This window comes from Triturus cristatus, chromosome 6 (genome assembly GCF_964204655.1).
Source record: "Triturus cristatus chromosome 6, aTriCri1.1, whole genome shotgun sequence".
Taxonomy (NCBI): domain Eukaryota; kingdom Metazoa; phylum Chordata; class Amphibia; order Caudata; family Salamandridae; genus Triturus; species Triturus cristatus.
This window is the reverse complement of record NC_140589.1, coordinates 1,686,629,646-1,686,647,395: the sequence shown is the minus strand read 5'-3', so window position 1 is coordinate 1,686,647,395 and position 17,750 is coordinate 1,686,629,646. Positions and strand designations below refer to the sequence as shown.

General features: G+C 45.1%; 1 protein-coding gene across 8 annotated transcripts in view; it reads left to right on the top strand.

Annotated features, from left to right (window-relative positions):
* ANGEL2 (angel homolog 2) overlaps nucleotides 1-17,750 on the top strand; it is a 402,703-nt gene that overhangs the window by 327,910 nt on the left and 57,043 nt on the right. For all 8 annotated transcript variants that reach the window (XM_085612886.1, XM_085612885.1, XM_085612891.1 and 5 more), the window contains one exon: nucleotides 16,072-16,186. In XM_085612886.1, the coding sequence (XP_085469012.1) occupies nucleotides 16,072-16,186 (115 nt within the window). The remainder of the gene's footprint in view (nucleotides 1-16,071; nucleotides 16,187-17,750) is intronic.

The window sequence follows — 17,750 nt, the reverse complement described above, 5'->3', positions numbered from 1 at the left end:
CGTTGGTGTCTCTTAGAAGTGTATGCTTCTGCCCAAGTATAAACCTCTCCTAGTTTGTAATCGAGAGTATCTCTCTTAAATTTTCTTAATTTGCATTCTTCGATCTCTTTGGTATTTTTATCAAGTTGAATGTTGATGTCTTGTAGTGTTTTATCCCATTCGTCTGTGGATACATTTTCGCTCAATTCTCGTTTGAGTTGTGATGTCTCCTTGTCCAGTTCTTCTAATAGTTTAGATAATTCTTCCACTATTAAAAGAATCAAGTCTAATGAACATTTGTTTAGTATGCCATACCAGCGTTCAGTGAATTGTGGATTGTTTTTGCAGAGTGTTGATTTAAGAGGTATACGTAACCCCCGTGGGATTCTCTGAATCTTATGGTATCTGATTAAGGTGCTTGCGTGCAAGCGTTGGTTTATTTCTTTTTTTGCGGTATATAACAGCTGTCGAATGTTTGATTGAACATTTCCTGTGCTTGTAGAGGTGCTTTCAGGCTCTTGAATAAGCGTGCAGATACGATGAGTGTCCTCAGCCGAGAAGCCTAAAGTATCAGCTTTGTTTCGGTGGAACTTGCTATGTCTTCAAATGACATGCTTGGGAGTAGGTGCAAACACTTTCAAAGGAAAGGGAGTTACCCTAATGCAAAGCAAAGGGACGGGGTAAAAGCAACACTACCAAAGAAAATAATGTCCCTATCGTTTTAATATAAAAAGGGGAACTATCTCACCATGGACCAAGTGTCTAATATTCTGTTAGAGAAGTATCACAATCTTGTAGTAAGTAAGAGCAAAGTAAGCAATGGTCTAATAATGTGTAAAAGATATTACAGTACAATTTATTAATAATAAACATATTAAAAAATATACATTTTAAGCCACTTCTAGCTTAGATGAATATCATGTCATTCCTCCTATTACAGGTTACAATCTGATTATTATTTCTTCTTGATGGGGGTATGGTCGAGTGCCCCCTTCTTTCGCACTAATAAGAATCTAGCCCACATATAGGGCAAACATGATCTCTGACTTGCCTCTCCGTTTACTGATAGCATTGCCATCAAGGTAGGGGCAGTAATGTTTCTCAGTTTAAAGACTCACTTTTAATAAATGTGTTATTAAAGTATGATGTATTGGCGCACTGTCATTTACAAACAGCAAATTTCAAAGAAATGGCCATAAACCTTTACATTACCTTGCAGCTTTACTGATAAAACTATATAGTGTATTAACATTAATCTGTGAAAATTGGGATCCAGAAATCTTATTTATCATTTGCACATCACCAAGTAAAGTGTTCTGATTTGTATTTCATAGGGTTGAAATATTTTTATCATCACACAAGTACAAAAAAATTACAACTACTGAAATCTATTTAGAAATGTTTGTACGGTCGACTTATTAGACATGCGGCCCCCCTCTGAAAAACAAAAACAAAAAAGCAATGACCAGGCCCTGGGAGATGGGGTCCCCGGGGCCAGAAGTGGCCCGGGAGGGGGGCCACGCGGCCCCACTCCCCCAAAAAAAATATATATAATAATAAATAAAGGCCGTCCCCGGGCCAATAGAGGCCTTAGGAGGGGAGCCATACCTTGGAGGATGGGGTCTCCGGGGCCGAAATTGGCCACGGGAGGGGGGCCCACGCGGCCCCCTTACCGTAATTTTTTTAAATGGGGGTCAGGCCCTAGGGAATGGGGTCCCCAGGGCCCATAAAATAGAAAAGGAAGGGGGGCCACACAACCCCCCTTCTTAAAAAGACCGGCATTGCGCCGGAGTCCCCACCCCCTCCCTGCAGCACTCTGCAAACGCACCCCCAGGCGCATTGTAAGATGGGGGAAGTAATTCCCCTTGAATACTGGGGGTCCCTGGGGGCCAACTACCCCACCAGGAACCTCAAGTCTGCACCAAGGAGCTGCGTTGCAGAGAGGTGTTCAGAGGCCACGCCCCTTTAAACACCTCTGTGTAACGCAGCTCTGTGGCGCTTACTGGAGGTAACCTGGTGGGCTAGTTGGAACCCAGGGACCCTCAGGCTTCAAGGGGACTTAATCCCCCAACTTAAAATGCACTACGGGGTGCGTTTGCACAGTGGTGAAGGGAGGGGGCGGGGCCTGAGGTGATGTGTGCAAACACGCCCTGTGGCGTGTTTGAAGTTGGGGAATTAATTCCTCTTCAATCCTGAGGGTCCCTGGGGGCCAACTAGCCCACCAGGTACCTCCAGTAAGCGCCACAGAGCTGCGTTGTAGAGAGGTGTAAAAAGGGGCATGGCCTCTGAACACCTCTCTGCAATGCAGCTCCCTGCAAGTTGTAAGTTGGGGAATTAATTCCCCTTGAATACTGAGGGTCCCTGGGGACCAACTAGCCTACCAGGTACCTCCAGTATGTGCCAGGGAGGTCTTCGTAGCAGTTGGGTGCAGGGCCTATCTGCCTTAATACGATGGGTCGCCAGCCTCGCTAGAGGTGAAATGGGGACTCTGAGAGCCCTTCTCAAGGGGGAATTGTTGGGAAGTTTTAAAGAGTTCTCCCAAATTGTTAAAAACTTCAGAAAGGCTGTGGCTCTTCTGGAATTAGATGAGAGCACTATTTTTATTATTTCTCCCTCCCAGCTAAAATCTCTTCTGAAACAGGCTTCCTGGACTCTTTGTTTTATGTTGGACAAGAAGTCCATGGTAGCTAAGAAGGGAGGTGTTCTTCTGACTAATACATATCTAAGGAAGTTTGTCCAACCTTATGTCATCTGGAATTTACCTCATGGTATTCGGAGACTTTGGTTCCTCTTGAGGCAGGACCTATTGCCACTTAATACTCTTTTGGCAAAATGGTATGGGTCCTCTCCTTTATGTAACTTATGTAATATGTCTGTACAGGATCGTAATCATGTATTGTTTATATGCCCAGTATTGCGTCCACTTCGCTTAAAGTGGTTAAGATCAATATGTTTGCAATTGGGTATTTTGGATATGAACTCATTTCTGCAGGCTTTATATACTCCTCCAAATGAAATGTTTTACTTCAATATTTTTAACTTTTTTAAAGGTTTTTTTGCTATTTATTGATGAAATATGGAGGTTTGTGTCGTAATCTGTCTTTTTCAGCGGAGAGCGTCGTAATTGTTATTTTTCTTTTGGAATATGTATCTATATTTGTGTACTTTGTATTTTGTTTATGTGGCCCTCTTCGGAGTGCCAAAACATAATAAATAAAAAAATTGCCAGGGAGCTGCGTTGCAGAGAGGTGTTCAGAGGCCACACCCCTTTTTGCACCTCTCTGCAACACAGCTCTGTGGTGCTTACTGGAGGTACCTGGTGAGCTAGTTGGATCCCAGGGACCGTAAAGATTCAAGGGGACTTTATTTCCCCAACTCAAAATGTGCCACGGGGTGCGTTTTTGCTCAGTGGTGAAGGGAGAGGGCGGGCCTGAGGTGATGTGTGCAAACACGCCCTGTGGCGCGTTTGAAGTTGGGGCATTAATTCCTCTTCAATACTGAGGGTCCCTGGGGGCCAGCTAGCCCACCACTTTTGCACCTTACACAGTGGTAAAGGGAGGGGGTGGGGCCAGAGGTGACGTGTGGGGAATTAAGTCCCCCTTCAATCCTCAGGGCCTCTGGGGGCCAACTAGGCCACCAGGTACATCCAGTAAGCACCACAGGGCTTCGTTGCAGAGAGGTGGTCCAGGCCATGCCCCGTTTTACACCTCTGGGCAACGAAGCTCTGTGGCGCTTACTGGAGATACCTGGTGGGCTAGATGGACCCCAGGGATCCTCCGGAATCATGGGGAATTAATCTCCCAACCTAAAACAACCACAGGGTCACCTCAGGCCCCCCTAACTTCACCACGGGCCCGTGGCGCATTTTAAGAGGTAGTTTTAATCCCCCTGCCCTATTATGTACTAGGGACTTGCAGAGGAGGTCATGCTAATCACAGGGGTACCCCAACGCATAGTGTTCCCTAGTGTATGTAGGTGTTTTCACTGTATTCCAAGTGTCTTTTAGCATAGCACTGGCTCTAGGCCTGGTTAGTCAGTCATTTACCACCAGTACCCGTCTCAAAAAGTTGTGGGCACAGGATGATTTTGCAACAAGGCCTCTTTCTGCTCCTCTGTCGGTTCTTTCTGCACGTCTTCCTTCTTCCTGCACTTTTCTTCGTCTTTGTGGACTTCTGTTGCTTCTTTCGGCATTTCTTTTGCTTCTTTCTGTGCTTTTTTTCTTCTTTCTTCACATGTCCCACCTCTGTAGGCATAGTTGGACATAAGCATTTAAAAAACCTTTGAAAATCACTGAAAAAAACAATAGGTTTTAGGGTAAGTTATAGTTACACATTTCACTCGTACAAAACTATAGAAATTCCCCCGTTATAGTTAGTTCAGCTAACTATAACTCGCGCCACCGCAATGCACTGCTGATGACGTCACATATTACATAACTCATGACATGGCCATCTTAGAATGGTATTGCCCATAGTATCACTGTCCAATCCACAAATGGTGCCGTGTTTAAAGCACTGTGTCAGCAATCTTGGATTGTTACCACACTGCACAATACTAATACAAGATGGCCACCCAAAGCAAGTTTCATTATTGCATTCATCAACTCATAAACATATATTCAACAATCATATATGCAAGCTAAATTAAAAAAGCAAATGTTAGAATAAAGAAAAAAGGTGCTGCATAAAAATAGGATTCATGTGCGCAAAAAATTAAACATAACAGTGGATGGCCGTCTTGGAATGATATTGTGCATAGTATATTATTTTATCATTCCAGGATGGCTGACATGTTGCTTGTAGATGTGGCAGTTATATTGGAAATTTAAATCTGTTAAACTAGGCACAATATATTTGCCAGCTGTTTTTGTTTCAGGACTTAGGTCTTGAAAACCACTGGTCACAGTAAAGTGTTTCTAGTGGAGTGAGCACTTATAGGTGTCAATGATCCAGCCTGTAAGGGTTAGTTAAGTGGTTGAAACGGTTCTGAAATCAACACATCCTTTACCACAATTGCAGCCCATGGCAAGGTATGATGACTGCCATCTGGAAGAACAAACCCCGTGCTGCTAGATGATGATATGCAACGTTTAGAACCTTGTGGCTTACTCCAGACCTAGAGGAGCATTTGTTGCTGTCTAGTTTGCCAATGCTTCCCGTGCCTCCAGTTCTCACTCAGACCAGTAATTAGTGACTTGGGTATTGTGTTTTGACCTCCATCTGATGCCTGCATTCGCTCGCATTGAAAGGCAGATTAACAAAGCATAGGAAATGGGGGATGGGTGGATTTTATATTAGGCAGAGGAAATCTGCATTGGACAGAGTGAATGGACTGATGAACTCCACTCCTCCTGCTAGGTACACCGGTATCGGGAAGCATTTACATACAGATTGAAATGTCAGGCATAGACCTCACGAGTTCATGCACAAAGGAATTCCACAAATTCGGTCAGCACACCTTCATCAGTCTACCTATGAATGAAACCTCCATCATGCAAACACCACTTACTTCATTGATGAAGGCGGGAGAACTCTTCCCCCCCCCCCCCGTGTTTTGTGAATGGGATGGGCACATACTGGAGAGAGCTGGTATGCATTCTATACATTCTCCCCCCCAACAGGTGTAGTTATTTTAACAATCTTAAGACCTGGGCCCATGGCCCCCTAGACTATAATCGTGCTGCCAGTTATAGCATATCCTGGGTGAAGGGGACACTTCACCCCCTCATCTCATACTGTGTCAGGGGGACTGGTTGTTCCCATGACATCGGAGCACAACTCCTGCCTGTTTTATGGAACACTTCAGTGTGCTCGAGCGATGTTGACCTCTAGGGGGAAAAAAACAGGGTAATCTAGAAAAACTTTAAATGCAACGTTGCACCGCTTTTTTCATCCATGCATCACACTTGCATTCCAGTAGGCAATGATGTTTTATATACAAATTTAAAGGACCAAAATATCCTTAACACATTCAAACTGAACGTATTTATTTAAAAAACAAAAAAAGGCCATGTGCCCTTTTAACATGCTACAACTTTGGCCACTGATGGCTTTTTGGCCAATGCCACTTTCAGTGATTCGATTACTGTTAAAAATGAAATTGCACTCCGCAAAGTGCACTGTGTGGTTGCTAAACGTTCAGCGAAAGTGGTACAGATGGCACAGGGTGTTTTTGACAGTGCAGTATAAGTGCAACTTCGGCATGACTATCTGCCTTTTGACTTATGTTTATTCTGTGGCTAAGCAATGTGCTGCTGATTTCTATCCTGCTTTCCTTGTATGGATTCCAGCTTAAAAATCAGCGACTCAGTACATCTGACCTGCTGCCAATGTCTGCTCTCCCATGAGCACAATGACGGTGTGGATGTACTTTTTTACCAAAACTGGAGAAGTTCTACCTTGCTGCACTAACTCCTCAGGCATAGGGGATACTTTCTATGCTTATGTTGCATGTATGTGCATTTCGTGACCCTGCCGCATTAACTGTGTGCTTCCACAGTTTCAGCTAAATTACTGGAAACAACCATATGCTCACCTGACTGCCCTTGCAGTGTTGTCACCTTGCCTGTTCTGTGAGAAGGGTCTGACGTTCTACACTCACAGAGGAATGCTAACAGATGCATGATGTACATGTGTCTGTCATAGTGTTGTACTTCTATAAAAAGCATGTGTTTGCTTCTGTAGTGCAGTCTAGCAGACGAGGAAATGCATTGTAAGCATACTCCAAGTTAGCATGCATTCATAATCACCCAAGACACTCGCTTTGGTACCTTATGCTCAGTTAGTGAGAAGGAATAGGATCTTGGGTAAAAATTTGGAAGGAAACTTTGAACAACAGTAGCTCAGTGTCTTCAATCCATTCTTTGCATGTCGTTATTGACTACTGTGACACAATCTTTAAGATGGCATATTCTTACTCCTAATTTATTTAGTTGCCTGGCGAGCACTGTGGTGCCATAATTACGGTTTCATTCTAATAAATAGAAAATTGTGTCCCTAAGTGTGTCTACACGGTTAAGACGTTGGGCTCTGTTCATAGCTTTGAGAATTACTTCCTTATTGTAACCCTGAGTCAGGAACCACTGTCATATCTGCCAGATTCAGTTTATACTCCTGATCCTCACTGCAGTTTCTATGTGGTCTCAACATCTCACCAAATGGTATCGGGTTTGACTTCTGGGTTGTGTGCTGTTGGCATGTAATAAAGAATTGCAAGAGGCGGGTTTCCTATGCATCCTATTTTGTATTTTACCTTCGTGGATGTACAATTCCACATCCAGAAAAAACACTCTCCTTACTGTATTCAGTCGTGAGTGACATGTTGTACATGTCATTCAGAAAATCAAAGAACTCCATAAGCTCAGGTTGACTCCCTGTCCATATCATTAAGCAATCATCAATGTACCTCCCCCAGTAGTACATATTACCATTCCATTTCAGCCCTACATGGCCCCAGATGTTTGTAGTACCGGGTTGATATCACTATAACTGATGGAGGTTAGCGGCTCATTGAGTGTGGTCCAGGATTCATTTACGTACTGTTTGGATTAGAGTGATGATACGTTACGCTACTGGACCATGAATTTATTCTAGAAGAGGAATGTCACAACTATACGGAAAACAGTGTGATACAGAATTTACTAGCCACTCTGGTGTGAGTTGGGCCAATGTGCGGATTCTGACGATGTGGGTTATTGTTGGTTCATGAACGGATTTGTGGAGAATTATTGGATCGAATTGGGAATATATGACAACGGAATGGTACGATGTGAAGACTATGTTCGAGGCATATGAGCTGCAGATCACACACTGAGGATAAGATCGCCATCTGGTGTTGGGCTCGGATGATTGCAGGTTGTTGTTGTCTTCGGAAGAAGCCTTTGGTCACGAGGTTGGTGACTCCTCCCCTGGACAACAGTGCGCATGGGCATCCACTCCATCGTCAGATTGTTTTTTTCCGCCATTGGGTTCGGATGAACTTTTTTCCGCTCCAGCAGAAAACTTCTAGCAATCATTTTAAATACTTAATCTTCATTCCATCGACGTCGAACTCAACTCGGACCGGTTCCGCAAGCGGCTGATGGACAGGACACCCTTCAAAAAATGCCCCCAGTGTGGAGCGAAGTTCCCCCACAGTGACCACCACGAGGTTTGTAACCTCTGCCTGTCGCCGGAACACAACGAGTCCACCTGTCCAGCTTGTTCCGCTTTCCGTTCGAAGAAGACCCTCCGGGACCGAAGAGCTCGACGCCATATTATGGCCAAACCAGCACCAGAACCGGAGGACATCTTTGCTCAAGATGTTCCCAAAGACGACACCGAAGATCTCGAGATCGTGTCCGAGGCCGACGATTCAGATGACCTCATCACTCCAGGGCAGCGTGTGAGTACCACCCCCCCTACCCCTGCCCCATCCAAAAAAGCATTGGTCAAGACTCCGCCAGCTGGGCCCAGTCGCGACCGGAAATCCTCTTCAGAAGCCCCGCCCTCGGGCCCGGCTCCGAAGACATCTAAGCCTGTGGGTGGCTCGGGCTCGAGCAAACCTCACCTGATTGTGCCTTTAACACCCTCGGCACCCAAACACCCACTGTCGGCACCGAAACAGGCTCCAAGACCGAAATCTCCTTCGGCACAGAAACGTTCCTCGGCACCGAAGTCTCCACCGGCACCGAAACGTTCTTCAACATCGATGCCTGAAAGTCCATCGGCACCGAAAACTCAGTCGGCACCGAAAACTCAGTCGGCACCGAAAACTCAGTCGGCACCGAAAACTCAGTCGGCACCGAAAACTCAGTCGGCACCGAAAACTCAGTCGGCACCGAAAACTCAGTCGGCACCGAAAACTCAGTCGGCACCGAAAACTCAGTCGGCACCGAAAACTCAGTCGGCACCGAAAACTCAGTCGGCACCGAAAACTCAGTCGGCACCGAAAACTCAGTCGGCACCGAAAACTCAGTCGGCACCGAAAACTCAGTCGGCACCGAAAACTCAGTCGGCACCGAAAACTCAGTCGGCACCGAAAACTCAGTCGGCACCGAAAACTCAGTCGGCACCGAAAACTCAGTCGGCACCGAAAACTCAGTCGGCACCGAAAACTCAGTCGGCACCGAAAACTCAGTCGGCACCGAAAACTCAGTCGGCACCGAAAACTCAGTCGGCACCGAAAACTCAGTCGGCACCGAAAACTCAGTCGGCACCGAAAACTCAGTCGGCACCGAAAACTCAGTCGGCACCGAAAACTCAGTCGGCACCGAAAACTCAGTCGGCACCGAAAACTCAGTCGGCACCGAAAACTCAGTCGGCACCGAAAACTCAGTCGGCACCGAAAACTCAGTCGGCACCGAAAACTCAGTCGGCACCGAAAACTCAGTCGGCACCGAAAACTCAGTCGGCACCGAAAACTCAGTCGGCACCGAAAACTCAGTCGGCACCGAAAACTCAGTCGGCACCGAAAACTCAGTCGGCACCGAAAACTCAGTCGGCACCGAAAACTCAGTCGGCACCGAAAACTCAGTCGGCACCGAAAACTCAGTCGGCACCGAAAACTCAATCGGCACCGAAAACTCAATCGGCACCGAAAACTCAATCGGCACCGAAAACTCAAGTCGGCTCCGAAAAATCCATCGGACCCGAAAAAATCATCGACGCCGAAAACTGCGTCCCCGCCAAAAAAAGCTCATAAAGACCCGAAGCGGACACCGCAGCCATCACCTTCGGAGCCAGATGAACTTTTTCAACCAGATCCTACTCAAAAGCGGATCTACATCAATCCTAACACGGGACATGTGACTGCCATCCCATATAAAAAGCGGAAGCTGGACACTACACCTCCCCCAGCTCCCATACGGAAAAAGGACTGTGCTACTTCACCACTTCGTCCTTCCTCCCCTGTTTTACCTCCTAACCCGTCCCCCCCCCTCCTCCTCCTGATTCTCCTTTACCTTTACCTTTTCCATCTCCCTATCATTCACCTCCTCCACAGGATGATAATGATGATTTAGGGGGAGGGGCGGACCCTGATTTATTTAATGATCCTGTTGATCCAAACGACCCTTTTACGTTCCCAGACCCAGCACCCATGGATGACTGGTCTTATCCTATACCTGACATGCCTGACCCCACTACCTACCCCTCCAAGCCCTCCCCTCCTGATGACCACCTAGGGTTCGGCCAACTTATAAATAGGGCAGCAACATTCCACGGCGTCACAATGCACACAGACGCCCTTGAAGAGGACTTTCTCCTTGATACCTTTGAGCAGTCACAAAAGACTGTTCACATACTGCCCATGATCAAAGGGGTTATAAAGCATGCTACTGAACTCTTTAAGGACCCTGTTCGAGCTAGGGTTCTCAACCCACGCATCGAAAAAAAGTACCGACCAGCCCCGCAAGACCCTGCATACATTAAGGCCCAGCTCCCTTTAGACTCCTTAGTCGTATCAAATGCCAGGAAGCGCGCTAACTCACAGACAACTGGAGAAACCCCTCCCCCAGACAAAGAGTCTAAGCTTTTAGAAGCCTCAGGCAAACGGGTCGCCGCGCAGGCGGCTAACCATTGGCGTATTGCGAATACCCAGGCCCTGTTAGCCAGGTATGATAGAGCGCATTATGACCAACTTGAGGACCTTATGCAACATCTGCCTGAACCCTTTAAGTCCCAGGCCTCGGACCTCATCCAAGAAGGCAAATTAATATCTAATGCCTCCATTAAATGCGCCTTAGATGCAGCAGACACTGCTTCTAGAGCGGTCAATACTAGAGTCTTACTCAGACGACATGCCTGGCTCCGTATCTCCGGTTTTAAACCGGAGGTTCAAACCGCAATTCTAGCTCAACCTTTCAACCAAGAGCAGCTATTTGGCCCTGCAGTGGATACTGCATTAGAAAAAATGAAAAAGGATAATGAAACTGCCAAGTCTATGGGAGCACTGCAGTCTCATCAAAACCGGGGTTCCTTTCGTCGCTCCTTTTATAGAGGAGGCTCCAAAAACACATCAACTGAGACCACGTCCACCTTTAAAAATTCTGGACAAACATCCCCTAACAGAGGTTATTTCCGGGGAGGTTATAGGGGAAACAATAACAAAGGTCGAGGGCGGGGCAACAACAACAACACCCGCACCTCACCAGCCACCAAACAGTGACTTGCCACCACTCCCCCCAGACCATTCCACTCCGGTCGGGGGGCGACTCCAACAATTCCTACCTGTCTGGACTTCCATCACCACAGACAGGTGGGTAAGACAAATTATCCAGTCTGGCTACTGCCTCGAACTCATACAATCCCCCCCAAACATACCGCCCAAACAACGTCCAATGTCCTCGCATCATCTCTCTCTCCTCAAACAAGAAGTTCAATCCCTGTTACAAAAACATGCGATAGAACCAGTCCCCCTTCAACATCAGGGAAAAGGGGTATATTCTCTATACTTCCTCATTCCCAAAAAGGACAAAACACTAAGGCCCATACTGGATCTCAGACTACTAAACCAGTATATACATTCGGATCATTTTCATATGACCACTCTCCAACAAGTCCTCCCACTTTTACAACAGGGAGACTTCCTCGCCACATTGGACCTCAAGGACGCATACTTTCACATCCCTATGCATCCCGCTCACAGAAAATATCTACGATTTGTGGTAGATGGGCAACACTATCAATTTACAGTTCTCCCATTCGGAGTAACAACGGCACCCAGAGTGTTCACCAAGTGCCTAGCAGTCGTGGCAGCGCATCTCAGAAGACAACAGATCCATGTCTTCCCCTATCTGGACGATTGGCTCATAAAAGCCAATACATACCAAAAATGCGTTCTCCACACTCATCGCACAATTCAAACTCTCCACGATTTGGGATTCACTATCAACTACCCCAAATCCCACCTACAACCTTCCCACTTACATCAGTATCTAGGAGCAACCATAGATACATCCAAAGCCATTGCCTATCCCAGCACTGCCAGGATAGCCAGTATACAAAATCTCATCTCTCAATTTCAAACTCATCCATCTCTTCCAGCAAGAGTGTTCATGCAGCTCCTAGGCATGATGGCGTCATGCATCTCCATAGTCCCACACGCACGACTTCAAATGCGTCCCTTACAGGAATGCTTAGCACAACAGTGGAACCAAGCTCACGGACAACTTACCGATCTGGTGTTGGTGGACAGTCGCTCACTTCGCTCACTGAAATGGTGGAACACCATCAACCTGTCCAAAGGGAGACCGTTCTTAGAGCCTCTTCCACAAGTTGTGCTAACTACAGACGCATCTCTCACGGGGTGGGGAGCCCACCTCCTTCACCATACCACTCAGGGCAGATGGACCAGTCAACAAAAACTGCTCCACATCAACCACCTGGAACTCTTAGCAGTGTTCCTAGCACTAAAATCCTTTCAAATTCACCTAAAGAACAAAACTGTCCTCATACGCACAGACAACATGACGACAATGTATTATATACACAAACAAGGAGGGACACACTCTCTCCAACTGTCCCAACTGGCACAGCAAATCTGGAGATGGGCAATTCCCCAAAACATCTACCTGTTAGCAGAACATCTCCCAGGGATCCACAACCAAGTGGCCGACCTCCTAAGTCGCCACACACAACAGATCCACGAATGGGAACTACACCCCAAGGTTCTACTCCCCTTCTTCCAAAAGTGGGGACAACCAGACATAGACCTGTTCGCCACTCCCGAAAACACAAAATGCCCAACCTTCGCCGCCAGGTTTCCACACCCACAGTCGAAGGGCAATGCCCTATGGATGAACTGGTCAGGCAGATTTGCGTACGCCTTTCCGCCTCTCCCACTAGTTCCATTTGTGGTACGCAAACTGAAACAACAGTCACTAACACTAGTGGCTCCCACTTGGGCACGTCAACCGTGGTTCACCACACTTCTGGAACTATCTTTAGTTCCACATCAAAAGCTACGCCTCTCCCCGGATCTGTTAACCCAGAACCATGGAGAAATCAGACACCCAGATCCTCAAACACTGAACCTAGCGATCTGGCTCCTGAGGTCCTAGAGTTCGGTTACCTCAATCTCCCTCCAGACTGTATGAATATCATAAAAGAAGCCAGACGCCCTACTACTAGAGCGTGTTATGCCGCTAAATGGAAACGATTTGCCATCTACTGCGCTAATAATAACATACATCCATTGGATGCTTCCATCCAAAACATCATTTGCTATCTACTACACTTGCAAAGATGCAATCTAGCGTATTCCTCTATACGTTTACACCTAGCAGCCTTGGCAGCCTACTTGCAAAATAGGCAACACCTGTCCCTTTTTAAGGTACCAGCCATCAAAGCGTTTATGGAAGGTCTCAAAAGAATCCTTCCCCCAAGATTGCCACCTGCACCAGTGTGGAATCTCAATGTGGTTCTAACAAGACTCATGGGTCCCCCATTTGAACCTATGCACAAATGTGAATTGCAATTCCTAACATGGAAGGTAGCTTTCCTTATCGCAATCACTTCCCTGCGCAGAGTAAGTGAAATACAAGCCCTTACACTTGAGGAACCTTTCTTACAACTACACCGTAACAAAGTGGTTCTTAGGACAAACCCTAAATTTCTTCCAAAAGTGATTTCCCCTTTCCACCTTAACCAATCAGTAGAACTACCGGTCTTTTTCCCAAATCCAGACTCGGTAGCTGAAAGGGCCCTACATACCTTAGATGTCAAAAGAGCCTTGCTTTATTACATCGACAGGACAAAACCTTTTCGAAAGACAAAACAACTCTTTGTTGCTTTCGCGCCACCACACAAAGGCAACCCGATCTCCAAATCAGGAATAGCCCGGTGGATAGTTAAATGCATCCAAATATGCTACCTCAAGGCTAAACGTACACTTACAGTTCCCCCTAGGGCGCACTCCACGCGTAAAATAGGGGCTTCTATGGCCTTCTTAGGCAATATTCCCTTAGAAGACATTTGCAAGGCAGCCACATGGTCTACCACGCATACCTTCACTAAACACTATTGTGTTGACGTGCAGGCCAAACAACAGGCCTCCGTGGGCCAGGCTGTCCTAAAAACTTTATTTCAAGCTGCTGCAACGGATACAGGCGACCACCGCTAAGGGGAGCACTGCTGTATAATCTATCCTCAGTGTGTGATCTGCAGCTCATATGCCTCGAACGGAATATGCTACTTACCAGTATGCATCTGTTCTTGGCATGTAGAGCTGCAGAGTCACACACGCCCGCCCGCCTCCCCGGGACCTGTATCTGTTCCAGCATCCGTCTTACTTAGACATTACACATGGACATCCTTTCTTTCTTTTCTATATACTCCATCTTTTCCCATCATGGCGAAAAACAATCTGACGATGGAGTGGATGCCCATGCGCACTGTTGTCCAGGGGAGGAGTCACCAACCTCGTGACCAAAGGCTTCTTCCGAAGACAACAACAACCTGCAATCATCCGAGCCCAACACCAGATGGCGATCTTATCCTCAGTGTGTGACTCTGCAGCTCTACATGCCAAGAACAGATGCATACTGGTAAGTAGCATATTCCTTTAGGTGAGCTAGTAGCAAGATATCAAGGCATGACTGCAGGCACAAGACATGTAAGGTGACACTAGGGTGTAACACACTTTTTATATATAATTTAGCTTGTTTGTGCCTCACAGTGGGGTTTATACACCTCAGTTTATCCAGCAATTTACCTTGAAGTTACAATTGCACATGATATTGACAAGCATGGTTATTGACACAAGTTAAAATTACCATTTTGCACTGTGGACTCCATCTATAAGCAATGACTCATGAAGTACCCTGGTCTCAAATTAAGCAGGGTTATCCTGTGAGATGATCTAAGTTGTTTAGTGTCTAGGATCTGGAGAAACAGTTCACAGTTCTGTGGATTAAATACACATATGTTGGATGGGGTGAATATTTACTTTTGTGTAATGTGTAATTTATACCATACGTAATTATGGTGTATGGTTTACTTTTGTAGCCCTAAGAAGTCTATGGTTCATACACCAAATCATGAAACGTGTGTTGGCTACAAGATTGATTGAAGAGGTTCCTGGAATTTTGGAAACATCTAAAGAAGAAACAATAAAAAACAAATAAAGATTACTCTAATTTGTACTGATATTTTTGATATCGGGCTGCTCAGGGTTATTTTTTCTGTTCAAAGTTGAAGATTTGTCCTCAACAAAATTTTGGGGGGGGTGAGTCGCCACCCCTTTTTCCTTTGGAGCACTGCAAGATCTATTGTGATTTACTTCAGGGTATTTAAAAGTTTGCACCATTTAGTAACCTTGCCATATTGATTAATAGAAAGTTTTTATAGTGTACTGTTTTAATACAGCAGTACAAAAAAGAATGACAAGATCAGGCAAATTCAAATGGAGTGAAGATGCTACCCATGTTTCTGAAAGTGAAGTATTCAGCCTACTAAGTGGCTCGGTAAGAATTGGGGGGAAAGTGGGAGATTTAATAAGCTGCTTCGTATCCAACAAAACGTACATTGCAGGTCAGATACACACAAACCTTTGTCCATTTGTCCTTGGATATGATTAAATGTTTTTTACTGAACCCCTCCTGTTGTACGATCTATATAAAGGGTGCTTCAACTTTAAAGAATTATGTTTTACTGATGTGACCTGCTACGTTTATTATACAAACTGTTTTTTAGGAACATTCTAGCATAGTGATGGGCTTGTATCATTCTTTGAGCGTCTGTTAATATGTTAAATCACATGCCCATAGCTTACATGAGATAAAATGTTCACATTTATTGAAGTGCTGCCTTTTGCTTCTGGTAATTTTGTGTGCATTAATTATAGTACATACATTTTGTATTATGTTCTACAGGATGTATACGAGCGCTTCTGATGGGATCACGTATCACATTCCTGATGTAATGTAATTACAGGATACTAAGATGAGGATTTATGGTGGAGGAATTTTTAGTTTTGTTTTTCTTGACTTTTGTTGAAGTACCTAAATATCTGACAGGCAAGGCAAACTAATATCAGACTTCACATTTTGCATTTATGTTCTTAAAGAATGTCTATTTCGTTGCTGTGGTTCACGTTAAACTTGATTGATTTTAGGGGCGGAGGAATTGGTTGACGAGACAACAAGGAAGGCAGAGGAGACATCGGACAAGTCTGAGGAGACAACAGAGAAGGCGGAGGAAGAATTTTCTAGTGTGGAATCCACACAAATGTAAGAATTGTTCTTAAACTGTCATTAAGTAGGGTAAGTAGACTGGCGCATGCTACAAGGCAAGTGCTCACACCTACACACCAGTCAGTTCACTAAATGGAGCTAAAAAAAAAAGGCGAGCACCTGACAAACCAAATCATAAATTTGAGTTGATCCAGTTGATCACTTTGTTAGGATTTTAAGTAGTGAAGGTGTTGATATACATATCAATAAAAGCCTTGATAAATCATTAACAGTTTTACTGAGAGTTAGTCTGAGCCAATCACCAAATCATTGATCGTATAGGTCACTCTCCTCTTAATTCTATTTCTCAGTAAAGTTGCTTCCACAAAGCTTCAAAATGCATTTCACACATATAGTAAGATGCATGGAAGCAAATAAAAATAAAGATTTAAATGCTCAATTCAAATCTTACTATCCGTGAAATCCTAATCTTGCTTTGGCTGTAGTAACAAAATCTCCCAATGTGACCTTATTATGCCGACGATTCTCAGCTTATTATTTCCATGGCCAATCAGACAGAGAATACTGCTGTTAGGTTTCATGCCTGTTTGGAGGAGATTATAGCATGGATGAATCGTAGCTCCCTAAAAATAAACACTGATAAAACGGAGGTTATGGAATTCGGACAGGTACAACCCCGATGGGACGCTTCCTGGTGGCCCACTACAGCGGGTGAATGTCCCACCCCTGCCTCCAAGATCAGAAATTTGGGGGTTATTTTTTTACGGTAATTTAACCTTTTCGGCCCAAGTCAACAGCCTTACCTCCTCCTGTTTCTTCCTAATTAAAACCTTGAAGATTTTTCCATTCATTAAGAAGGAACAACAGAAATTGGTGGTAGTGGCTCTCTTGCTCTCCAAATTGGACTATTGTAATGGCCTATTTTTGGGAATTAACAGATCCCAAATGAATAGGCTTCAATCACTGCAGAATGCTGCTGCCAGACTACTTTTGAATATAAGTCTCACACAACAGAGATAAACTTTATAGTACTAATAGAGATCCTATGTAATCAAAGCGGGAAAATCAAAAGATTTTTTAATACTGCCCTCACACACTTGGTAGTGTCATGCTTCATCATTGGGCCGCATCATACACCCAGGTGCAGACCAACACACTGGGTGGAGCGCAGTTTTTTAGAGAAAAGAAGATGAAGCGCAGTGGTGAAGGTAGAGTATAGTAAAGAAAGACAAACACACAACACAAATAGTGTCAATCAAATAATACAGGAGAATACATTTTCTCCTAACACGAAAAGGGACCAAGAGAGGTGCAGATATACTTCTAAAACTGCCTAGGGGTTAGACCATATATCTTTATTCTATGTCTACCTCTGGCAGGGTTAAAATTTTCAATATGGGGAAATCTGGGAAGGTAACGACCCTTCTGTCCCCACTGCAGTTACCAACATGTTTCTGCCAGCTTTTTATGCGCCCCACAAGGTCGCTCTGGCATTCGTCAGGGTGTTGGTCCCTATTTTTGTGGTCTAGACCCCTATTTGGGTAATTTTTACCTTATTTACTCTGTAAACGTGGGCTTTTTTCCCAACGTCTTTTATTCT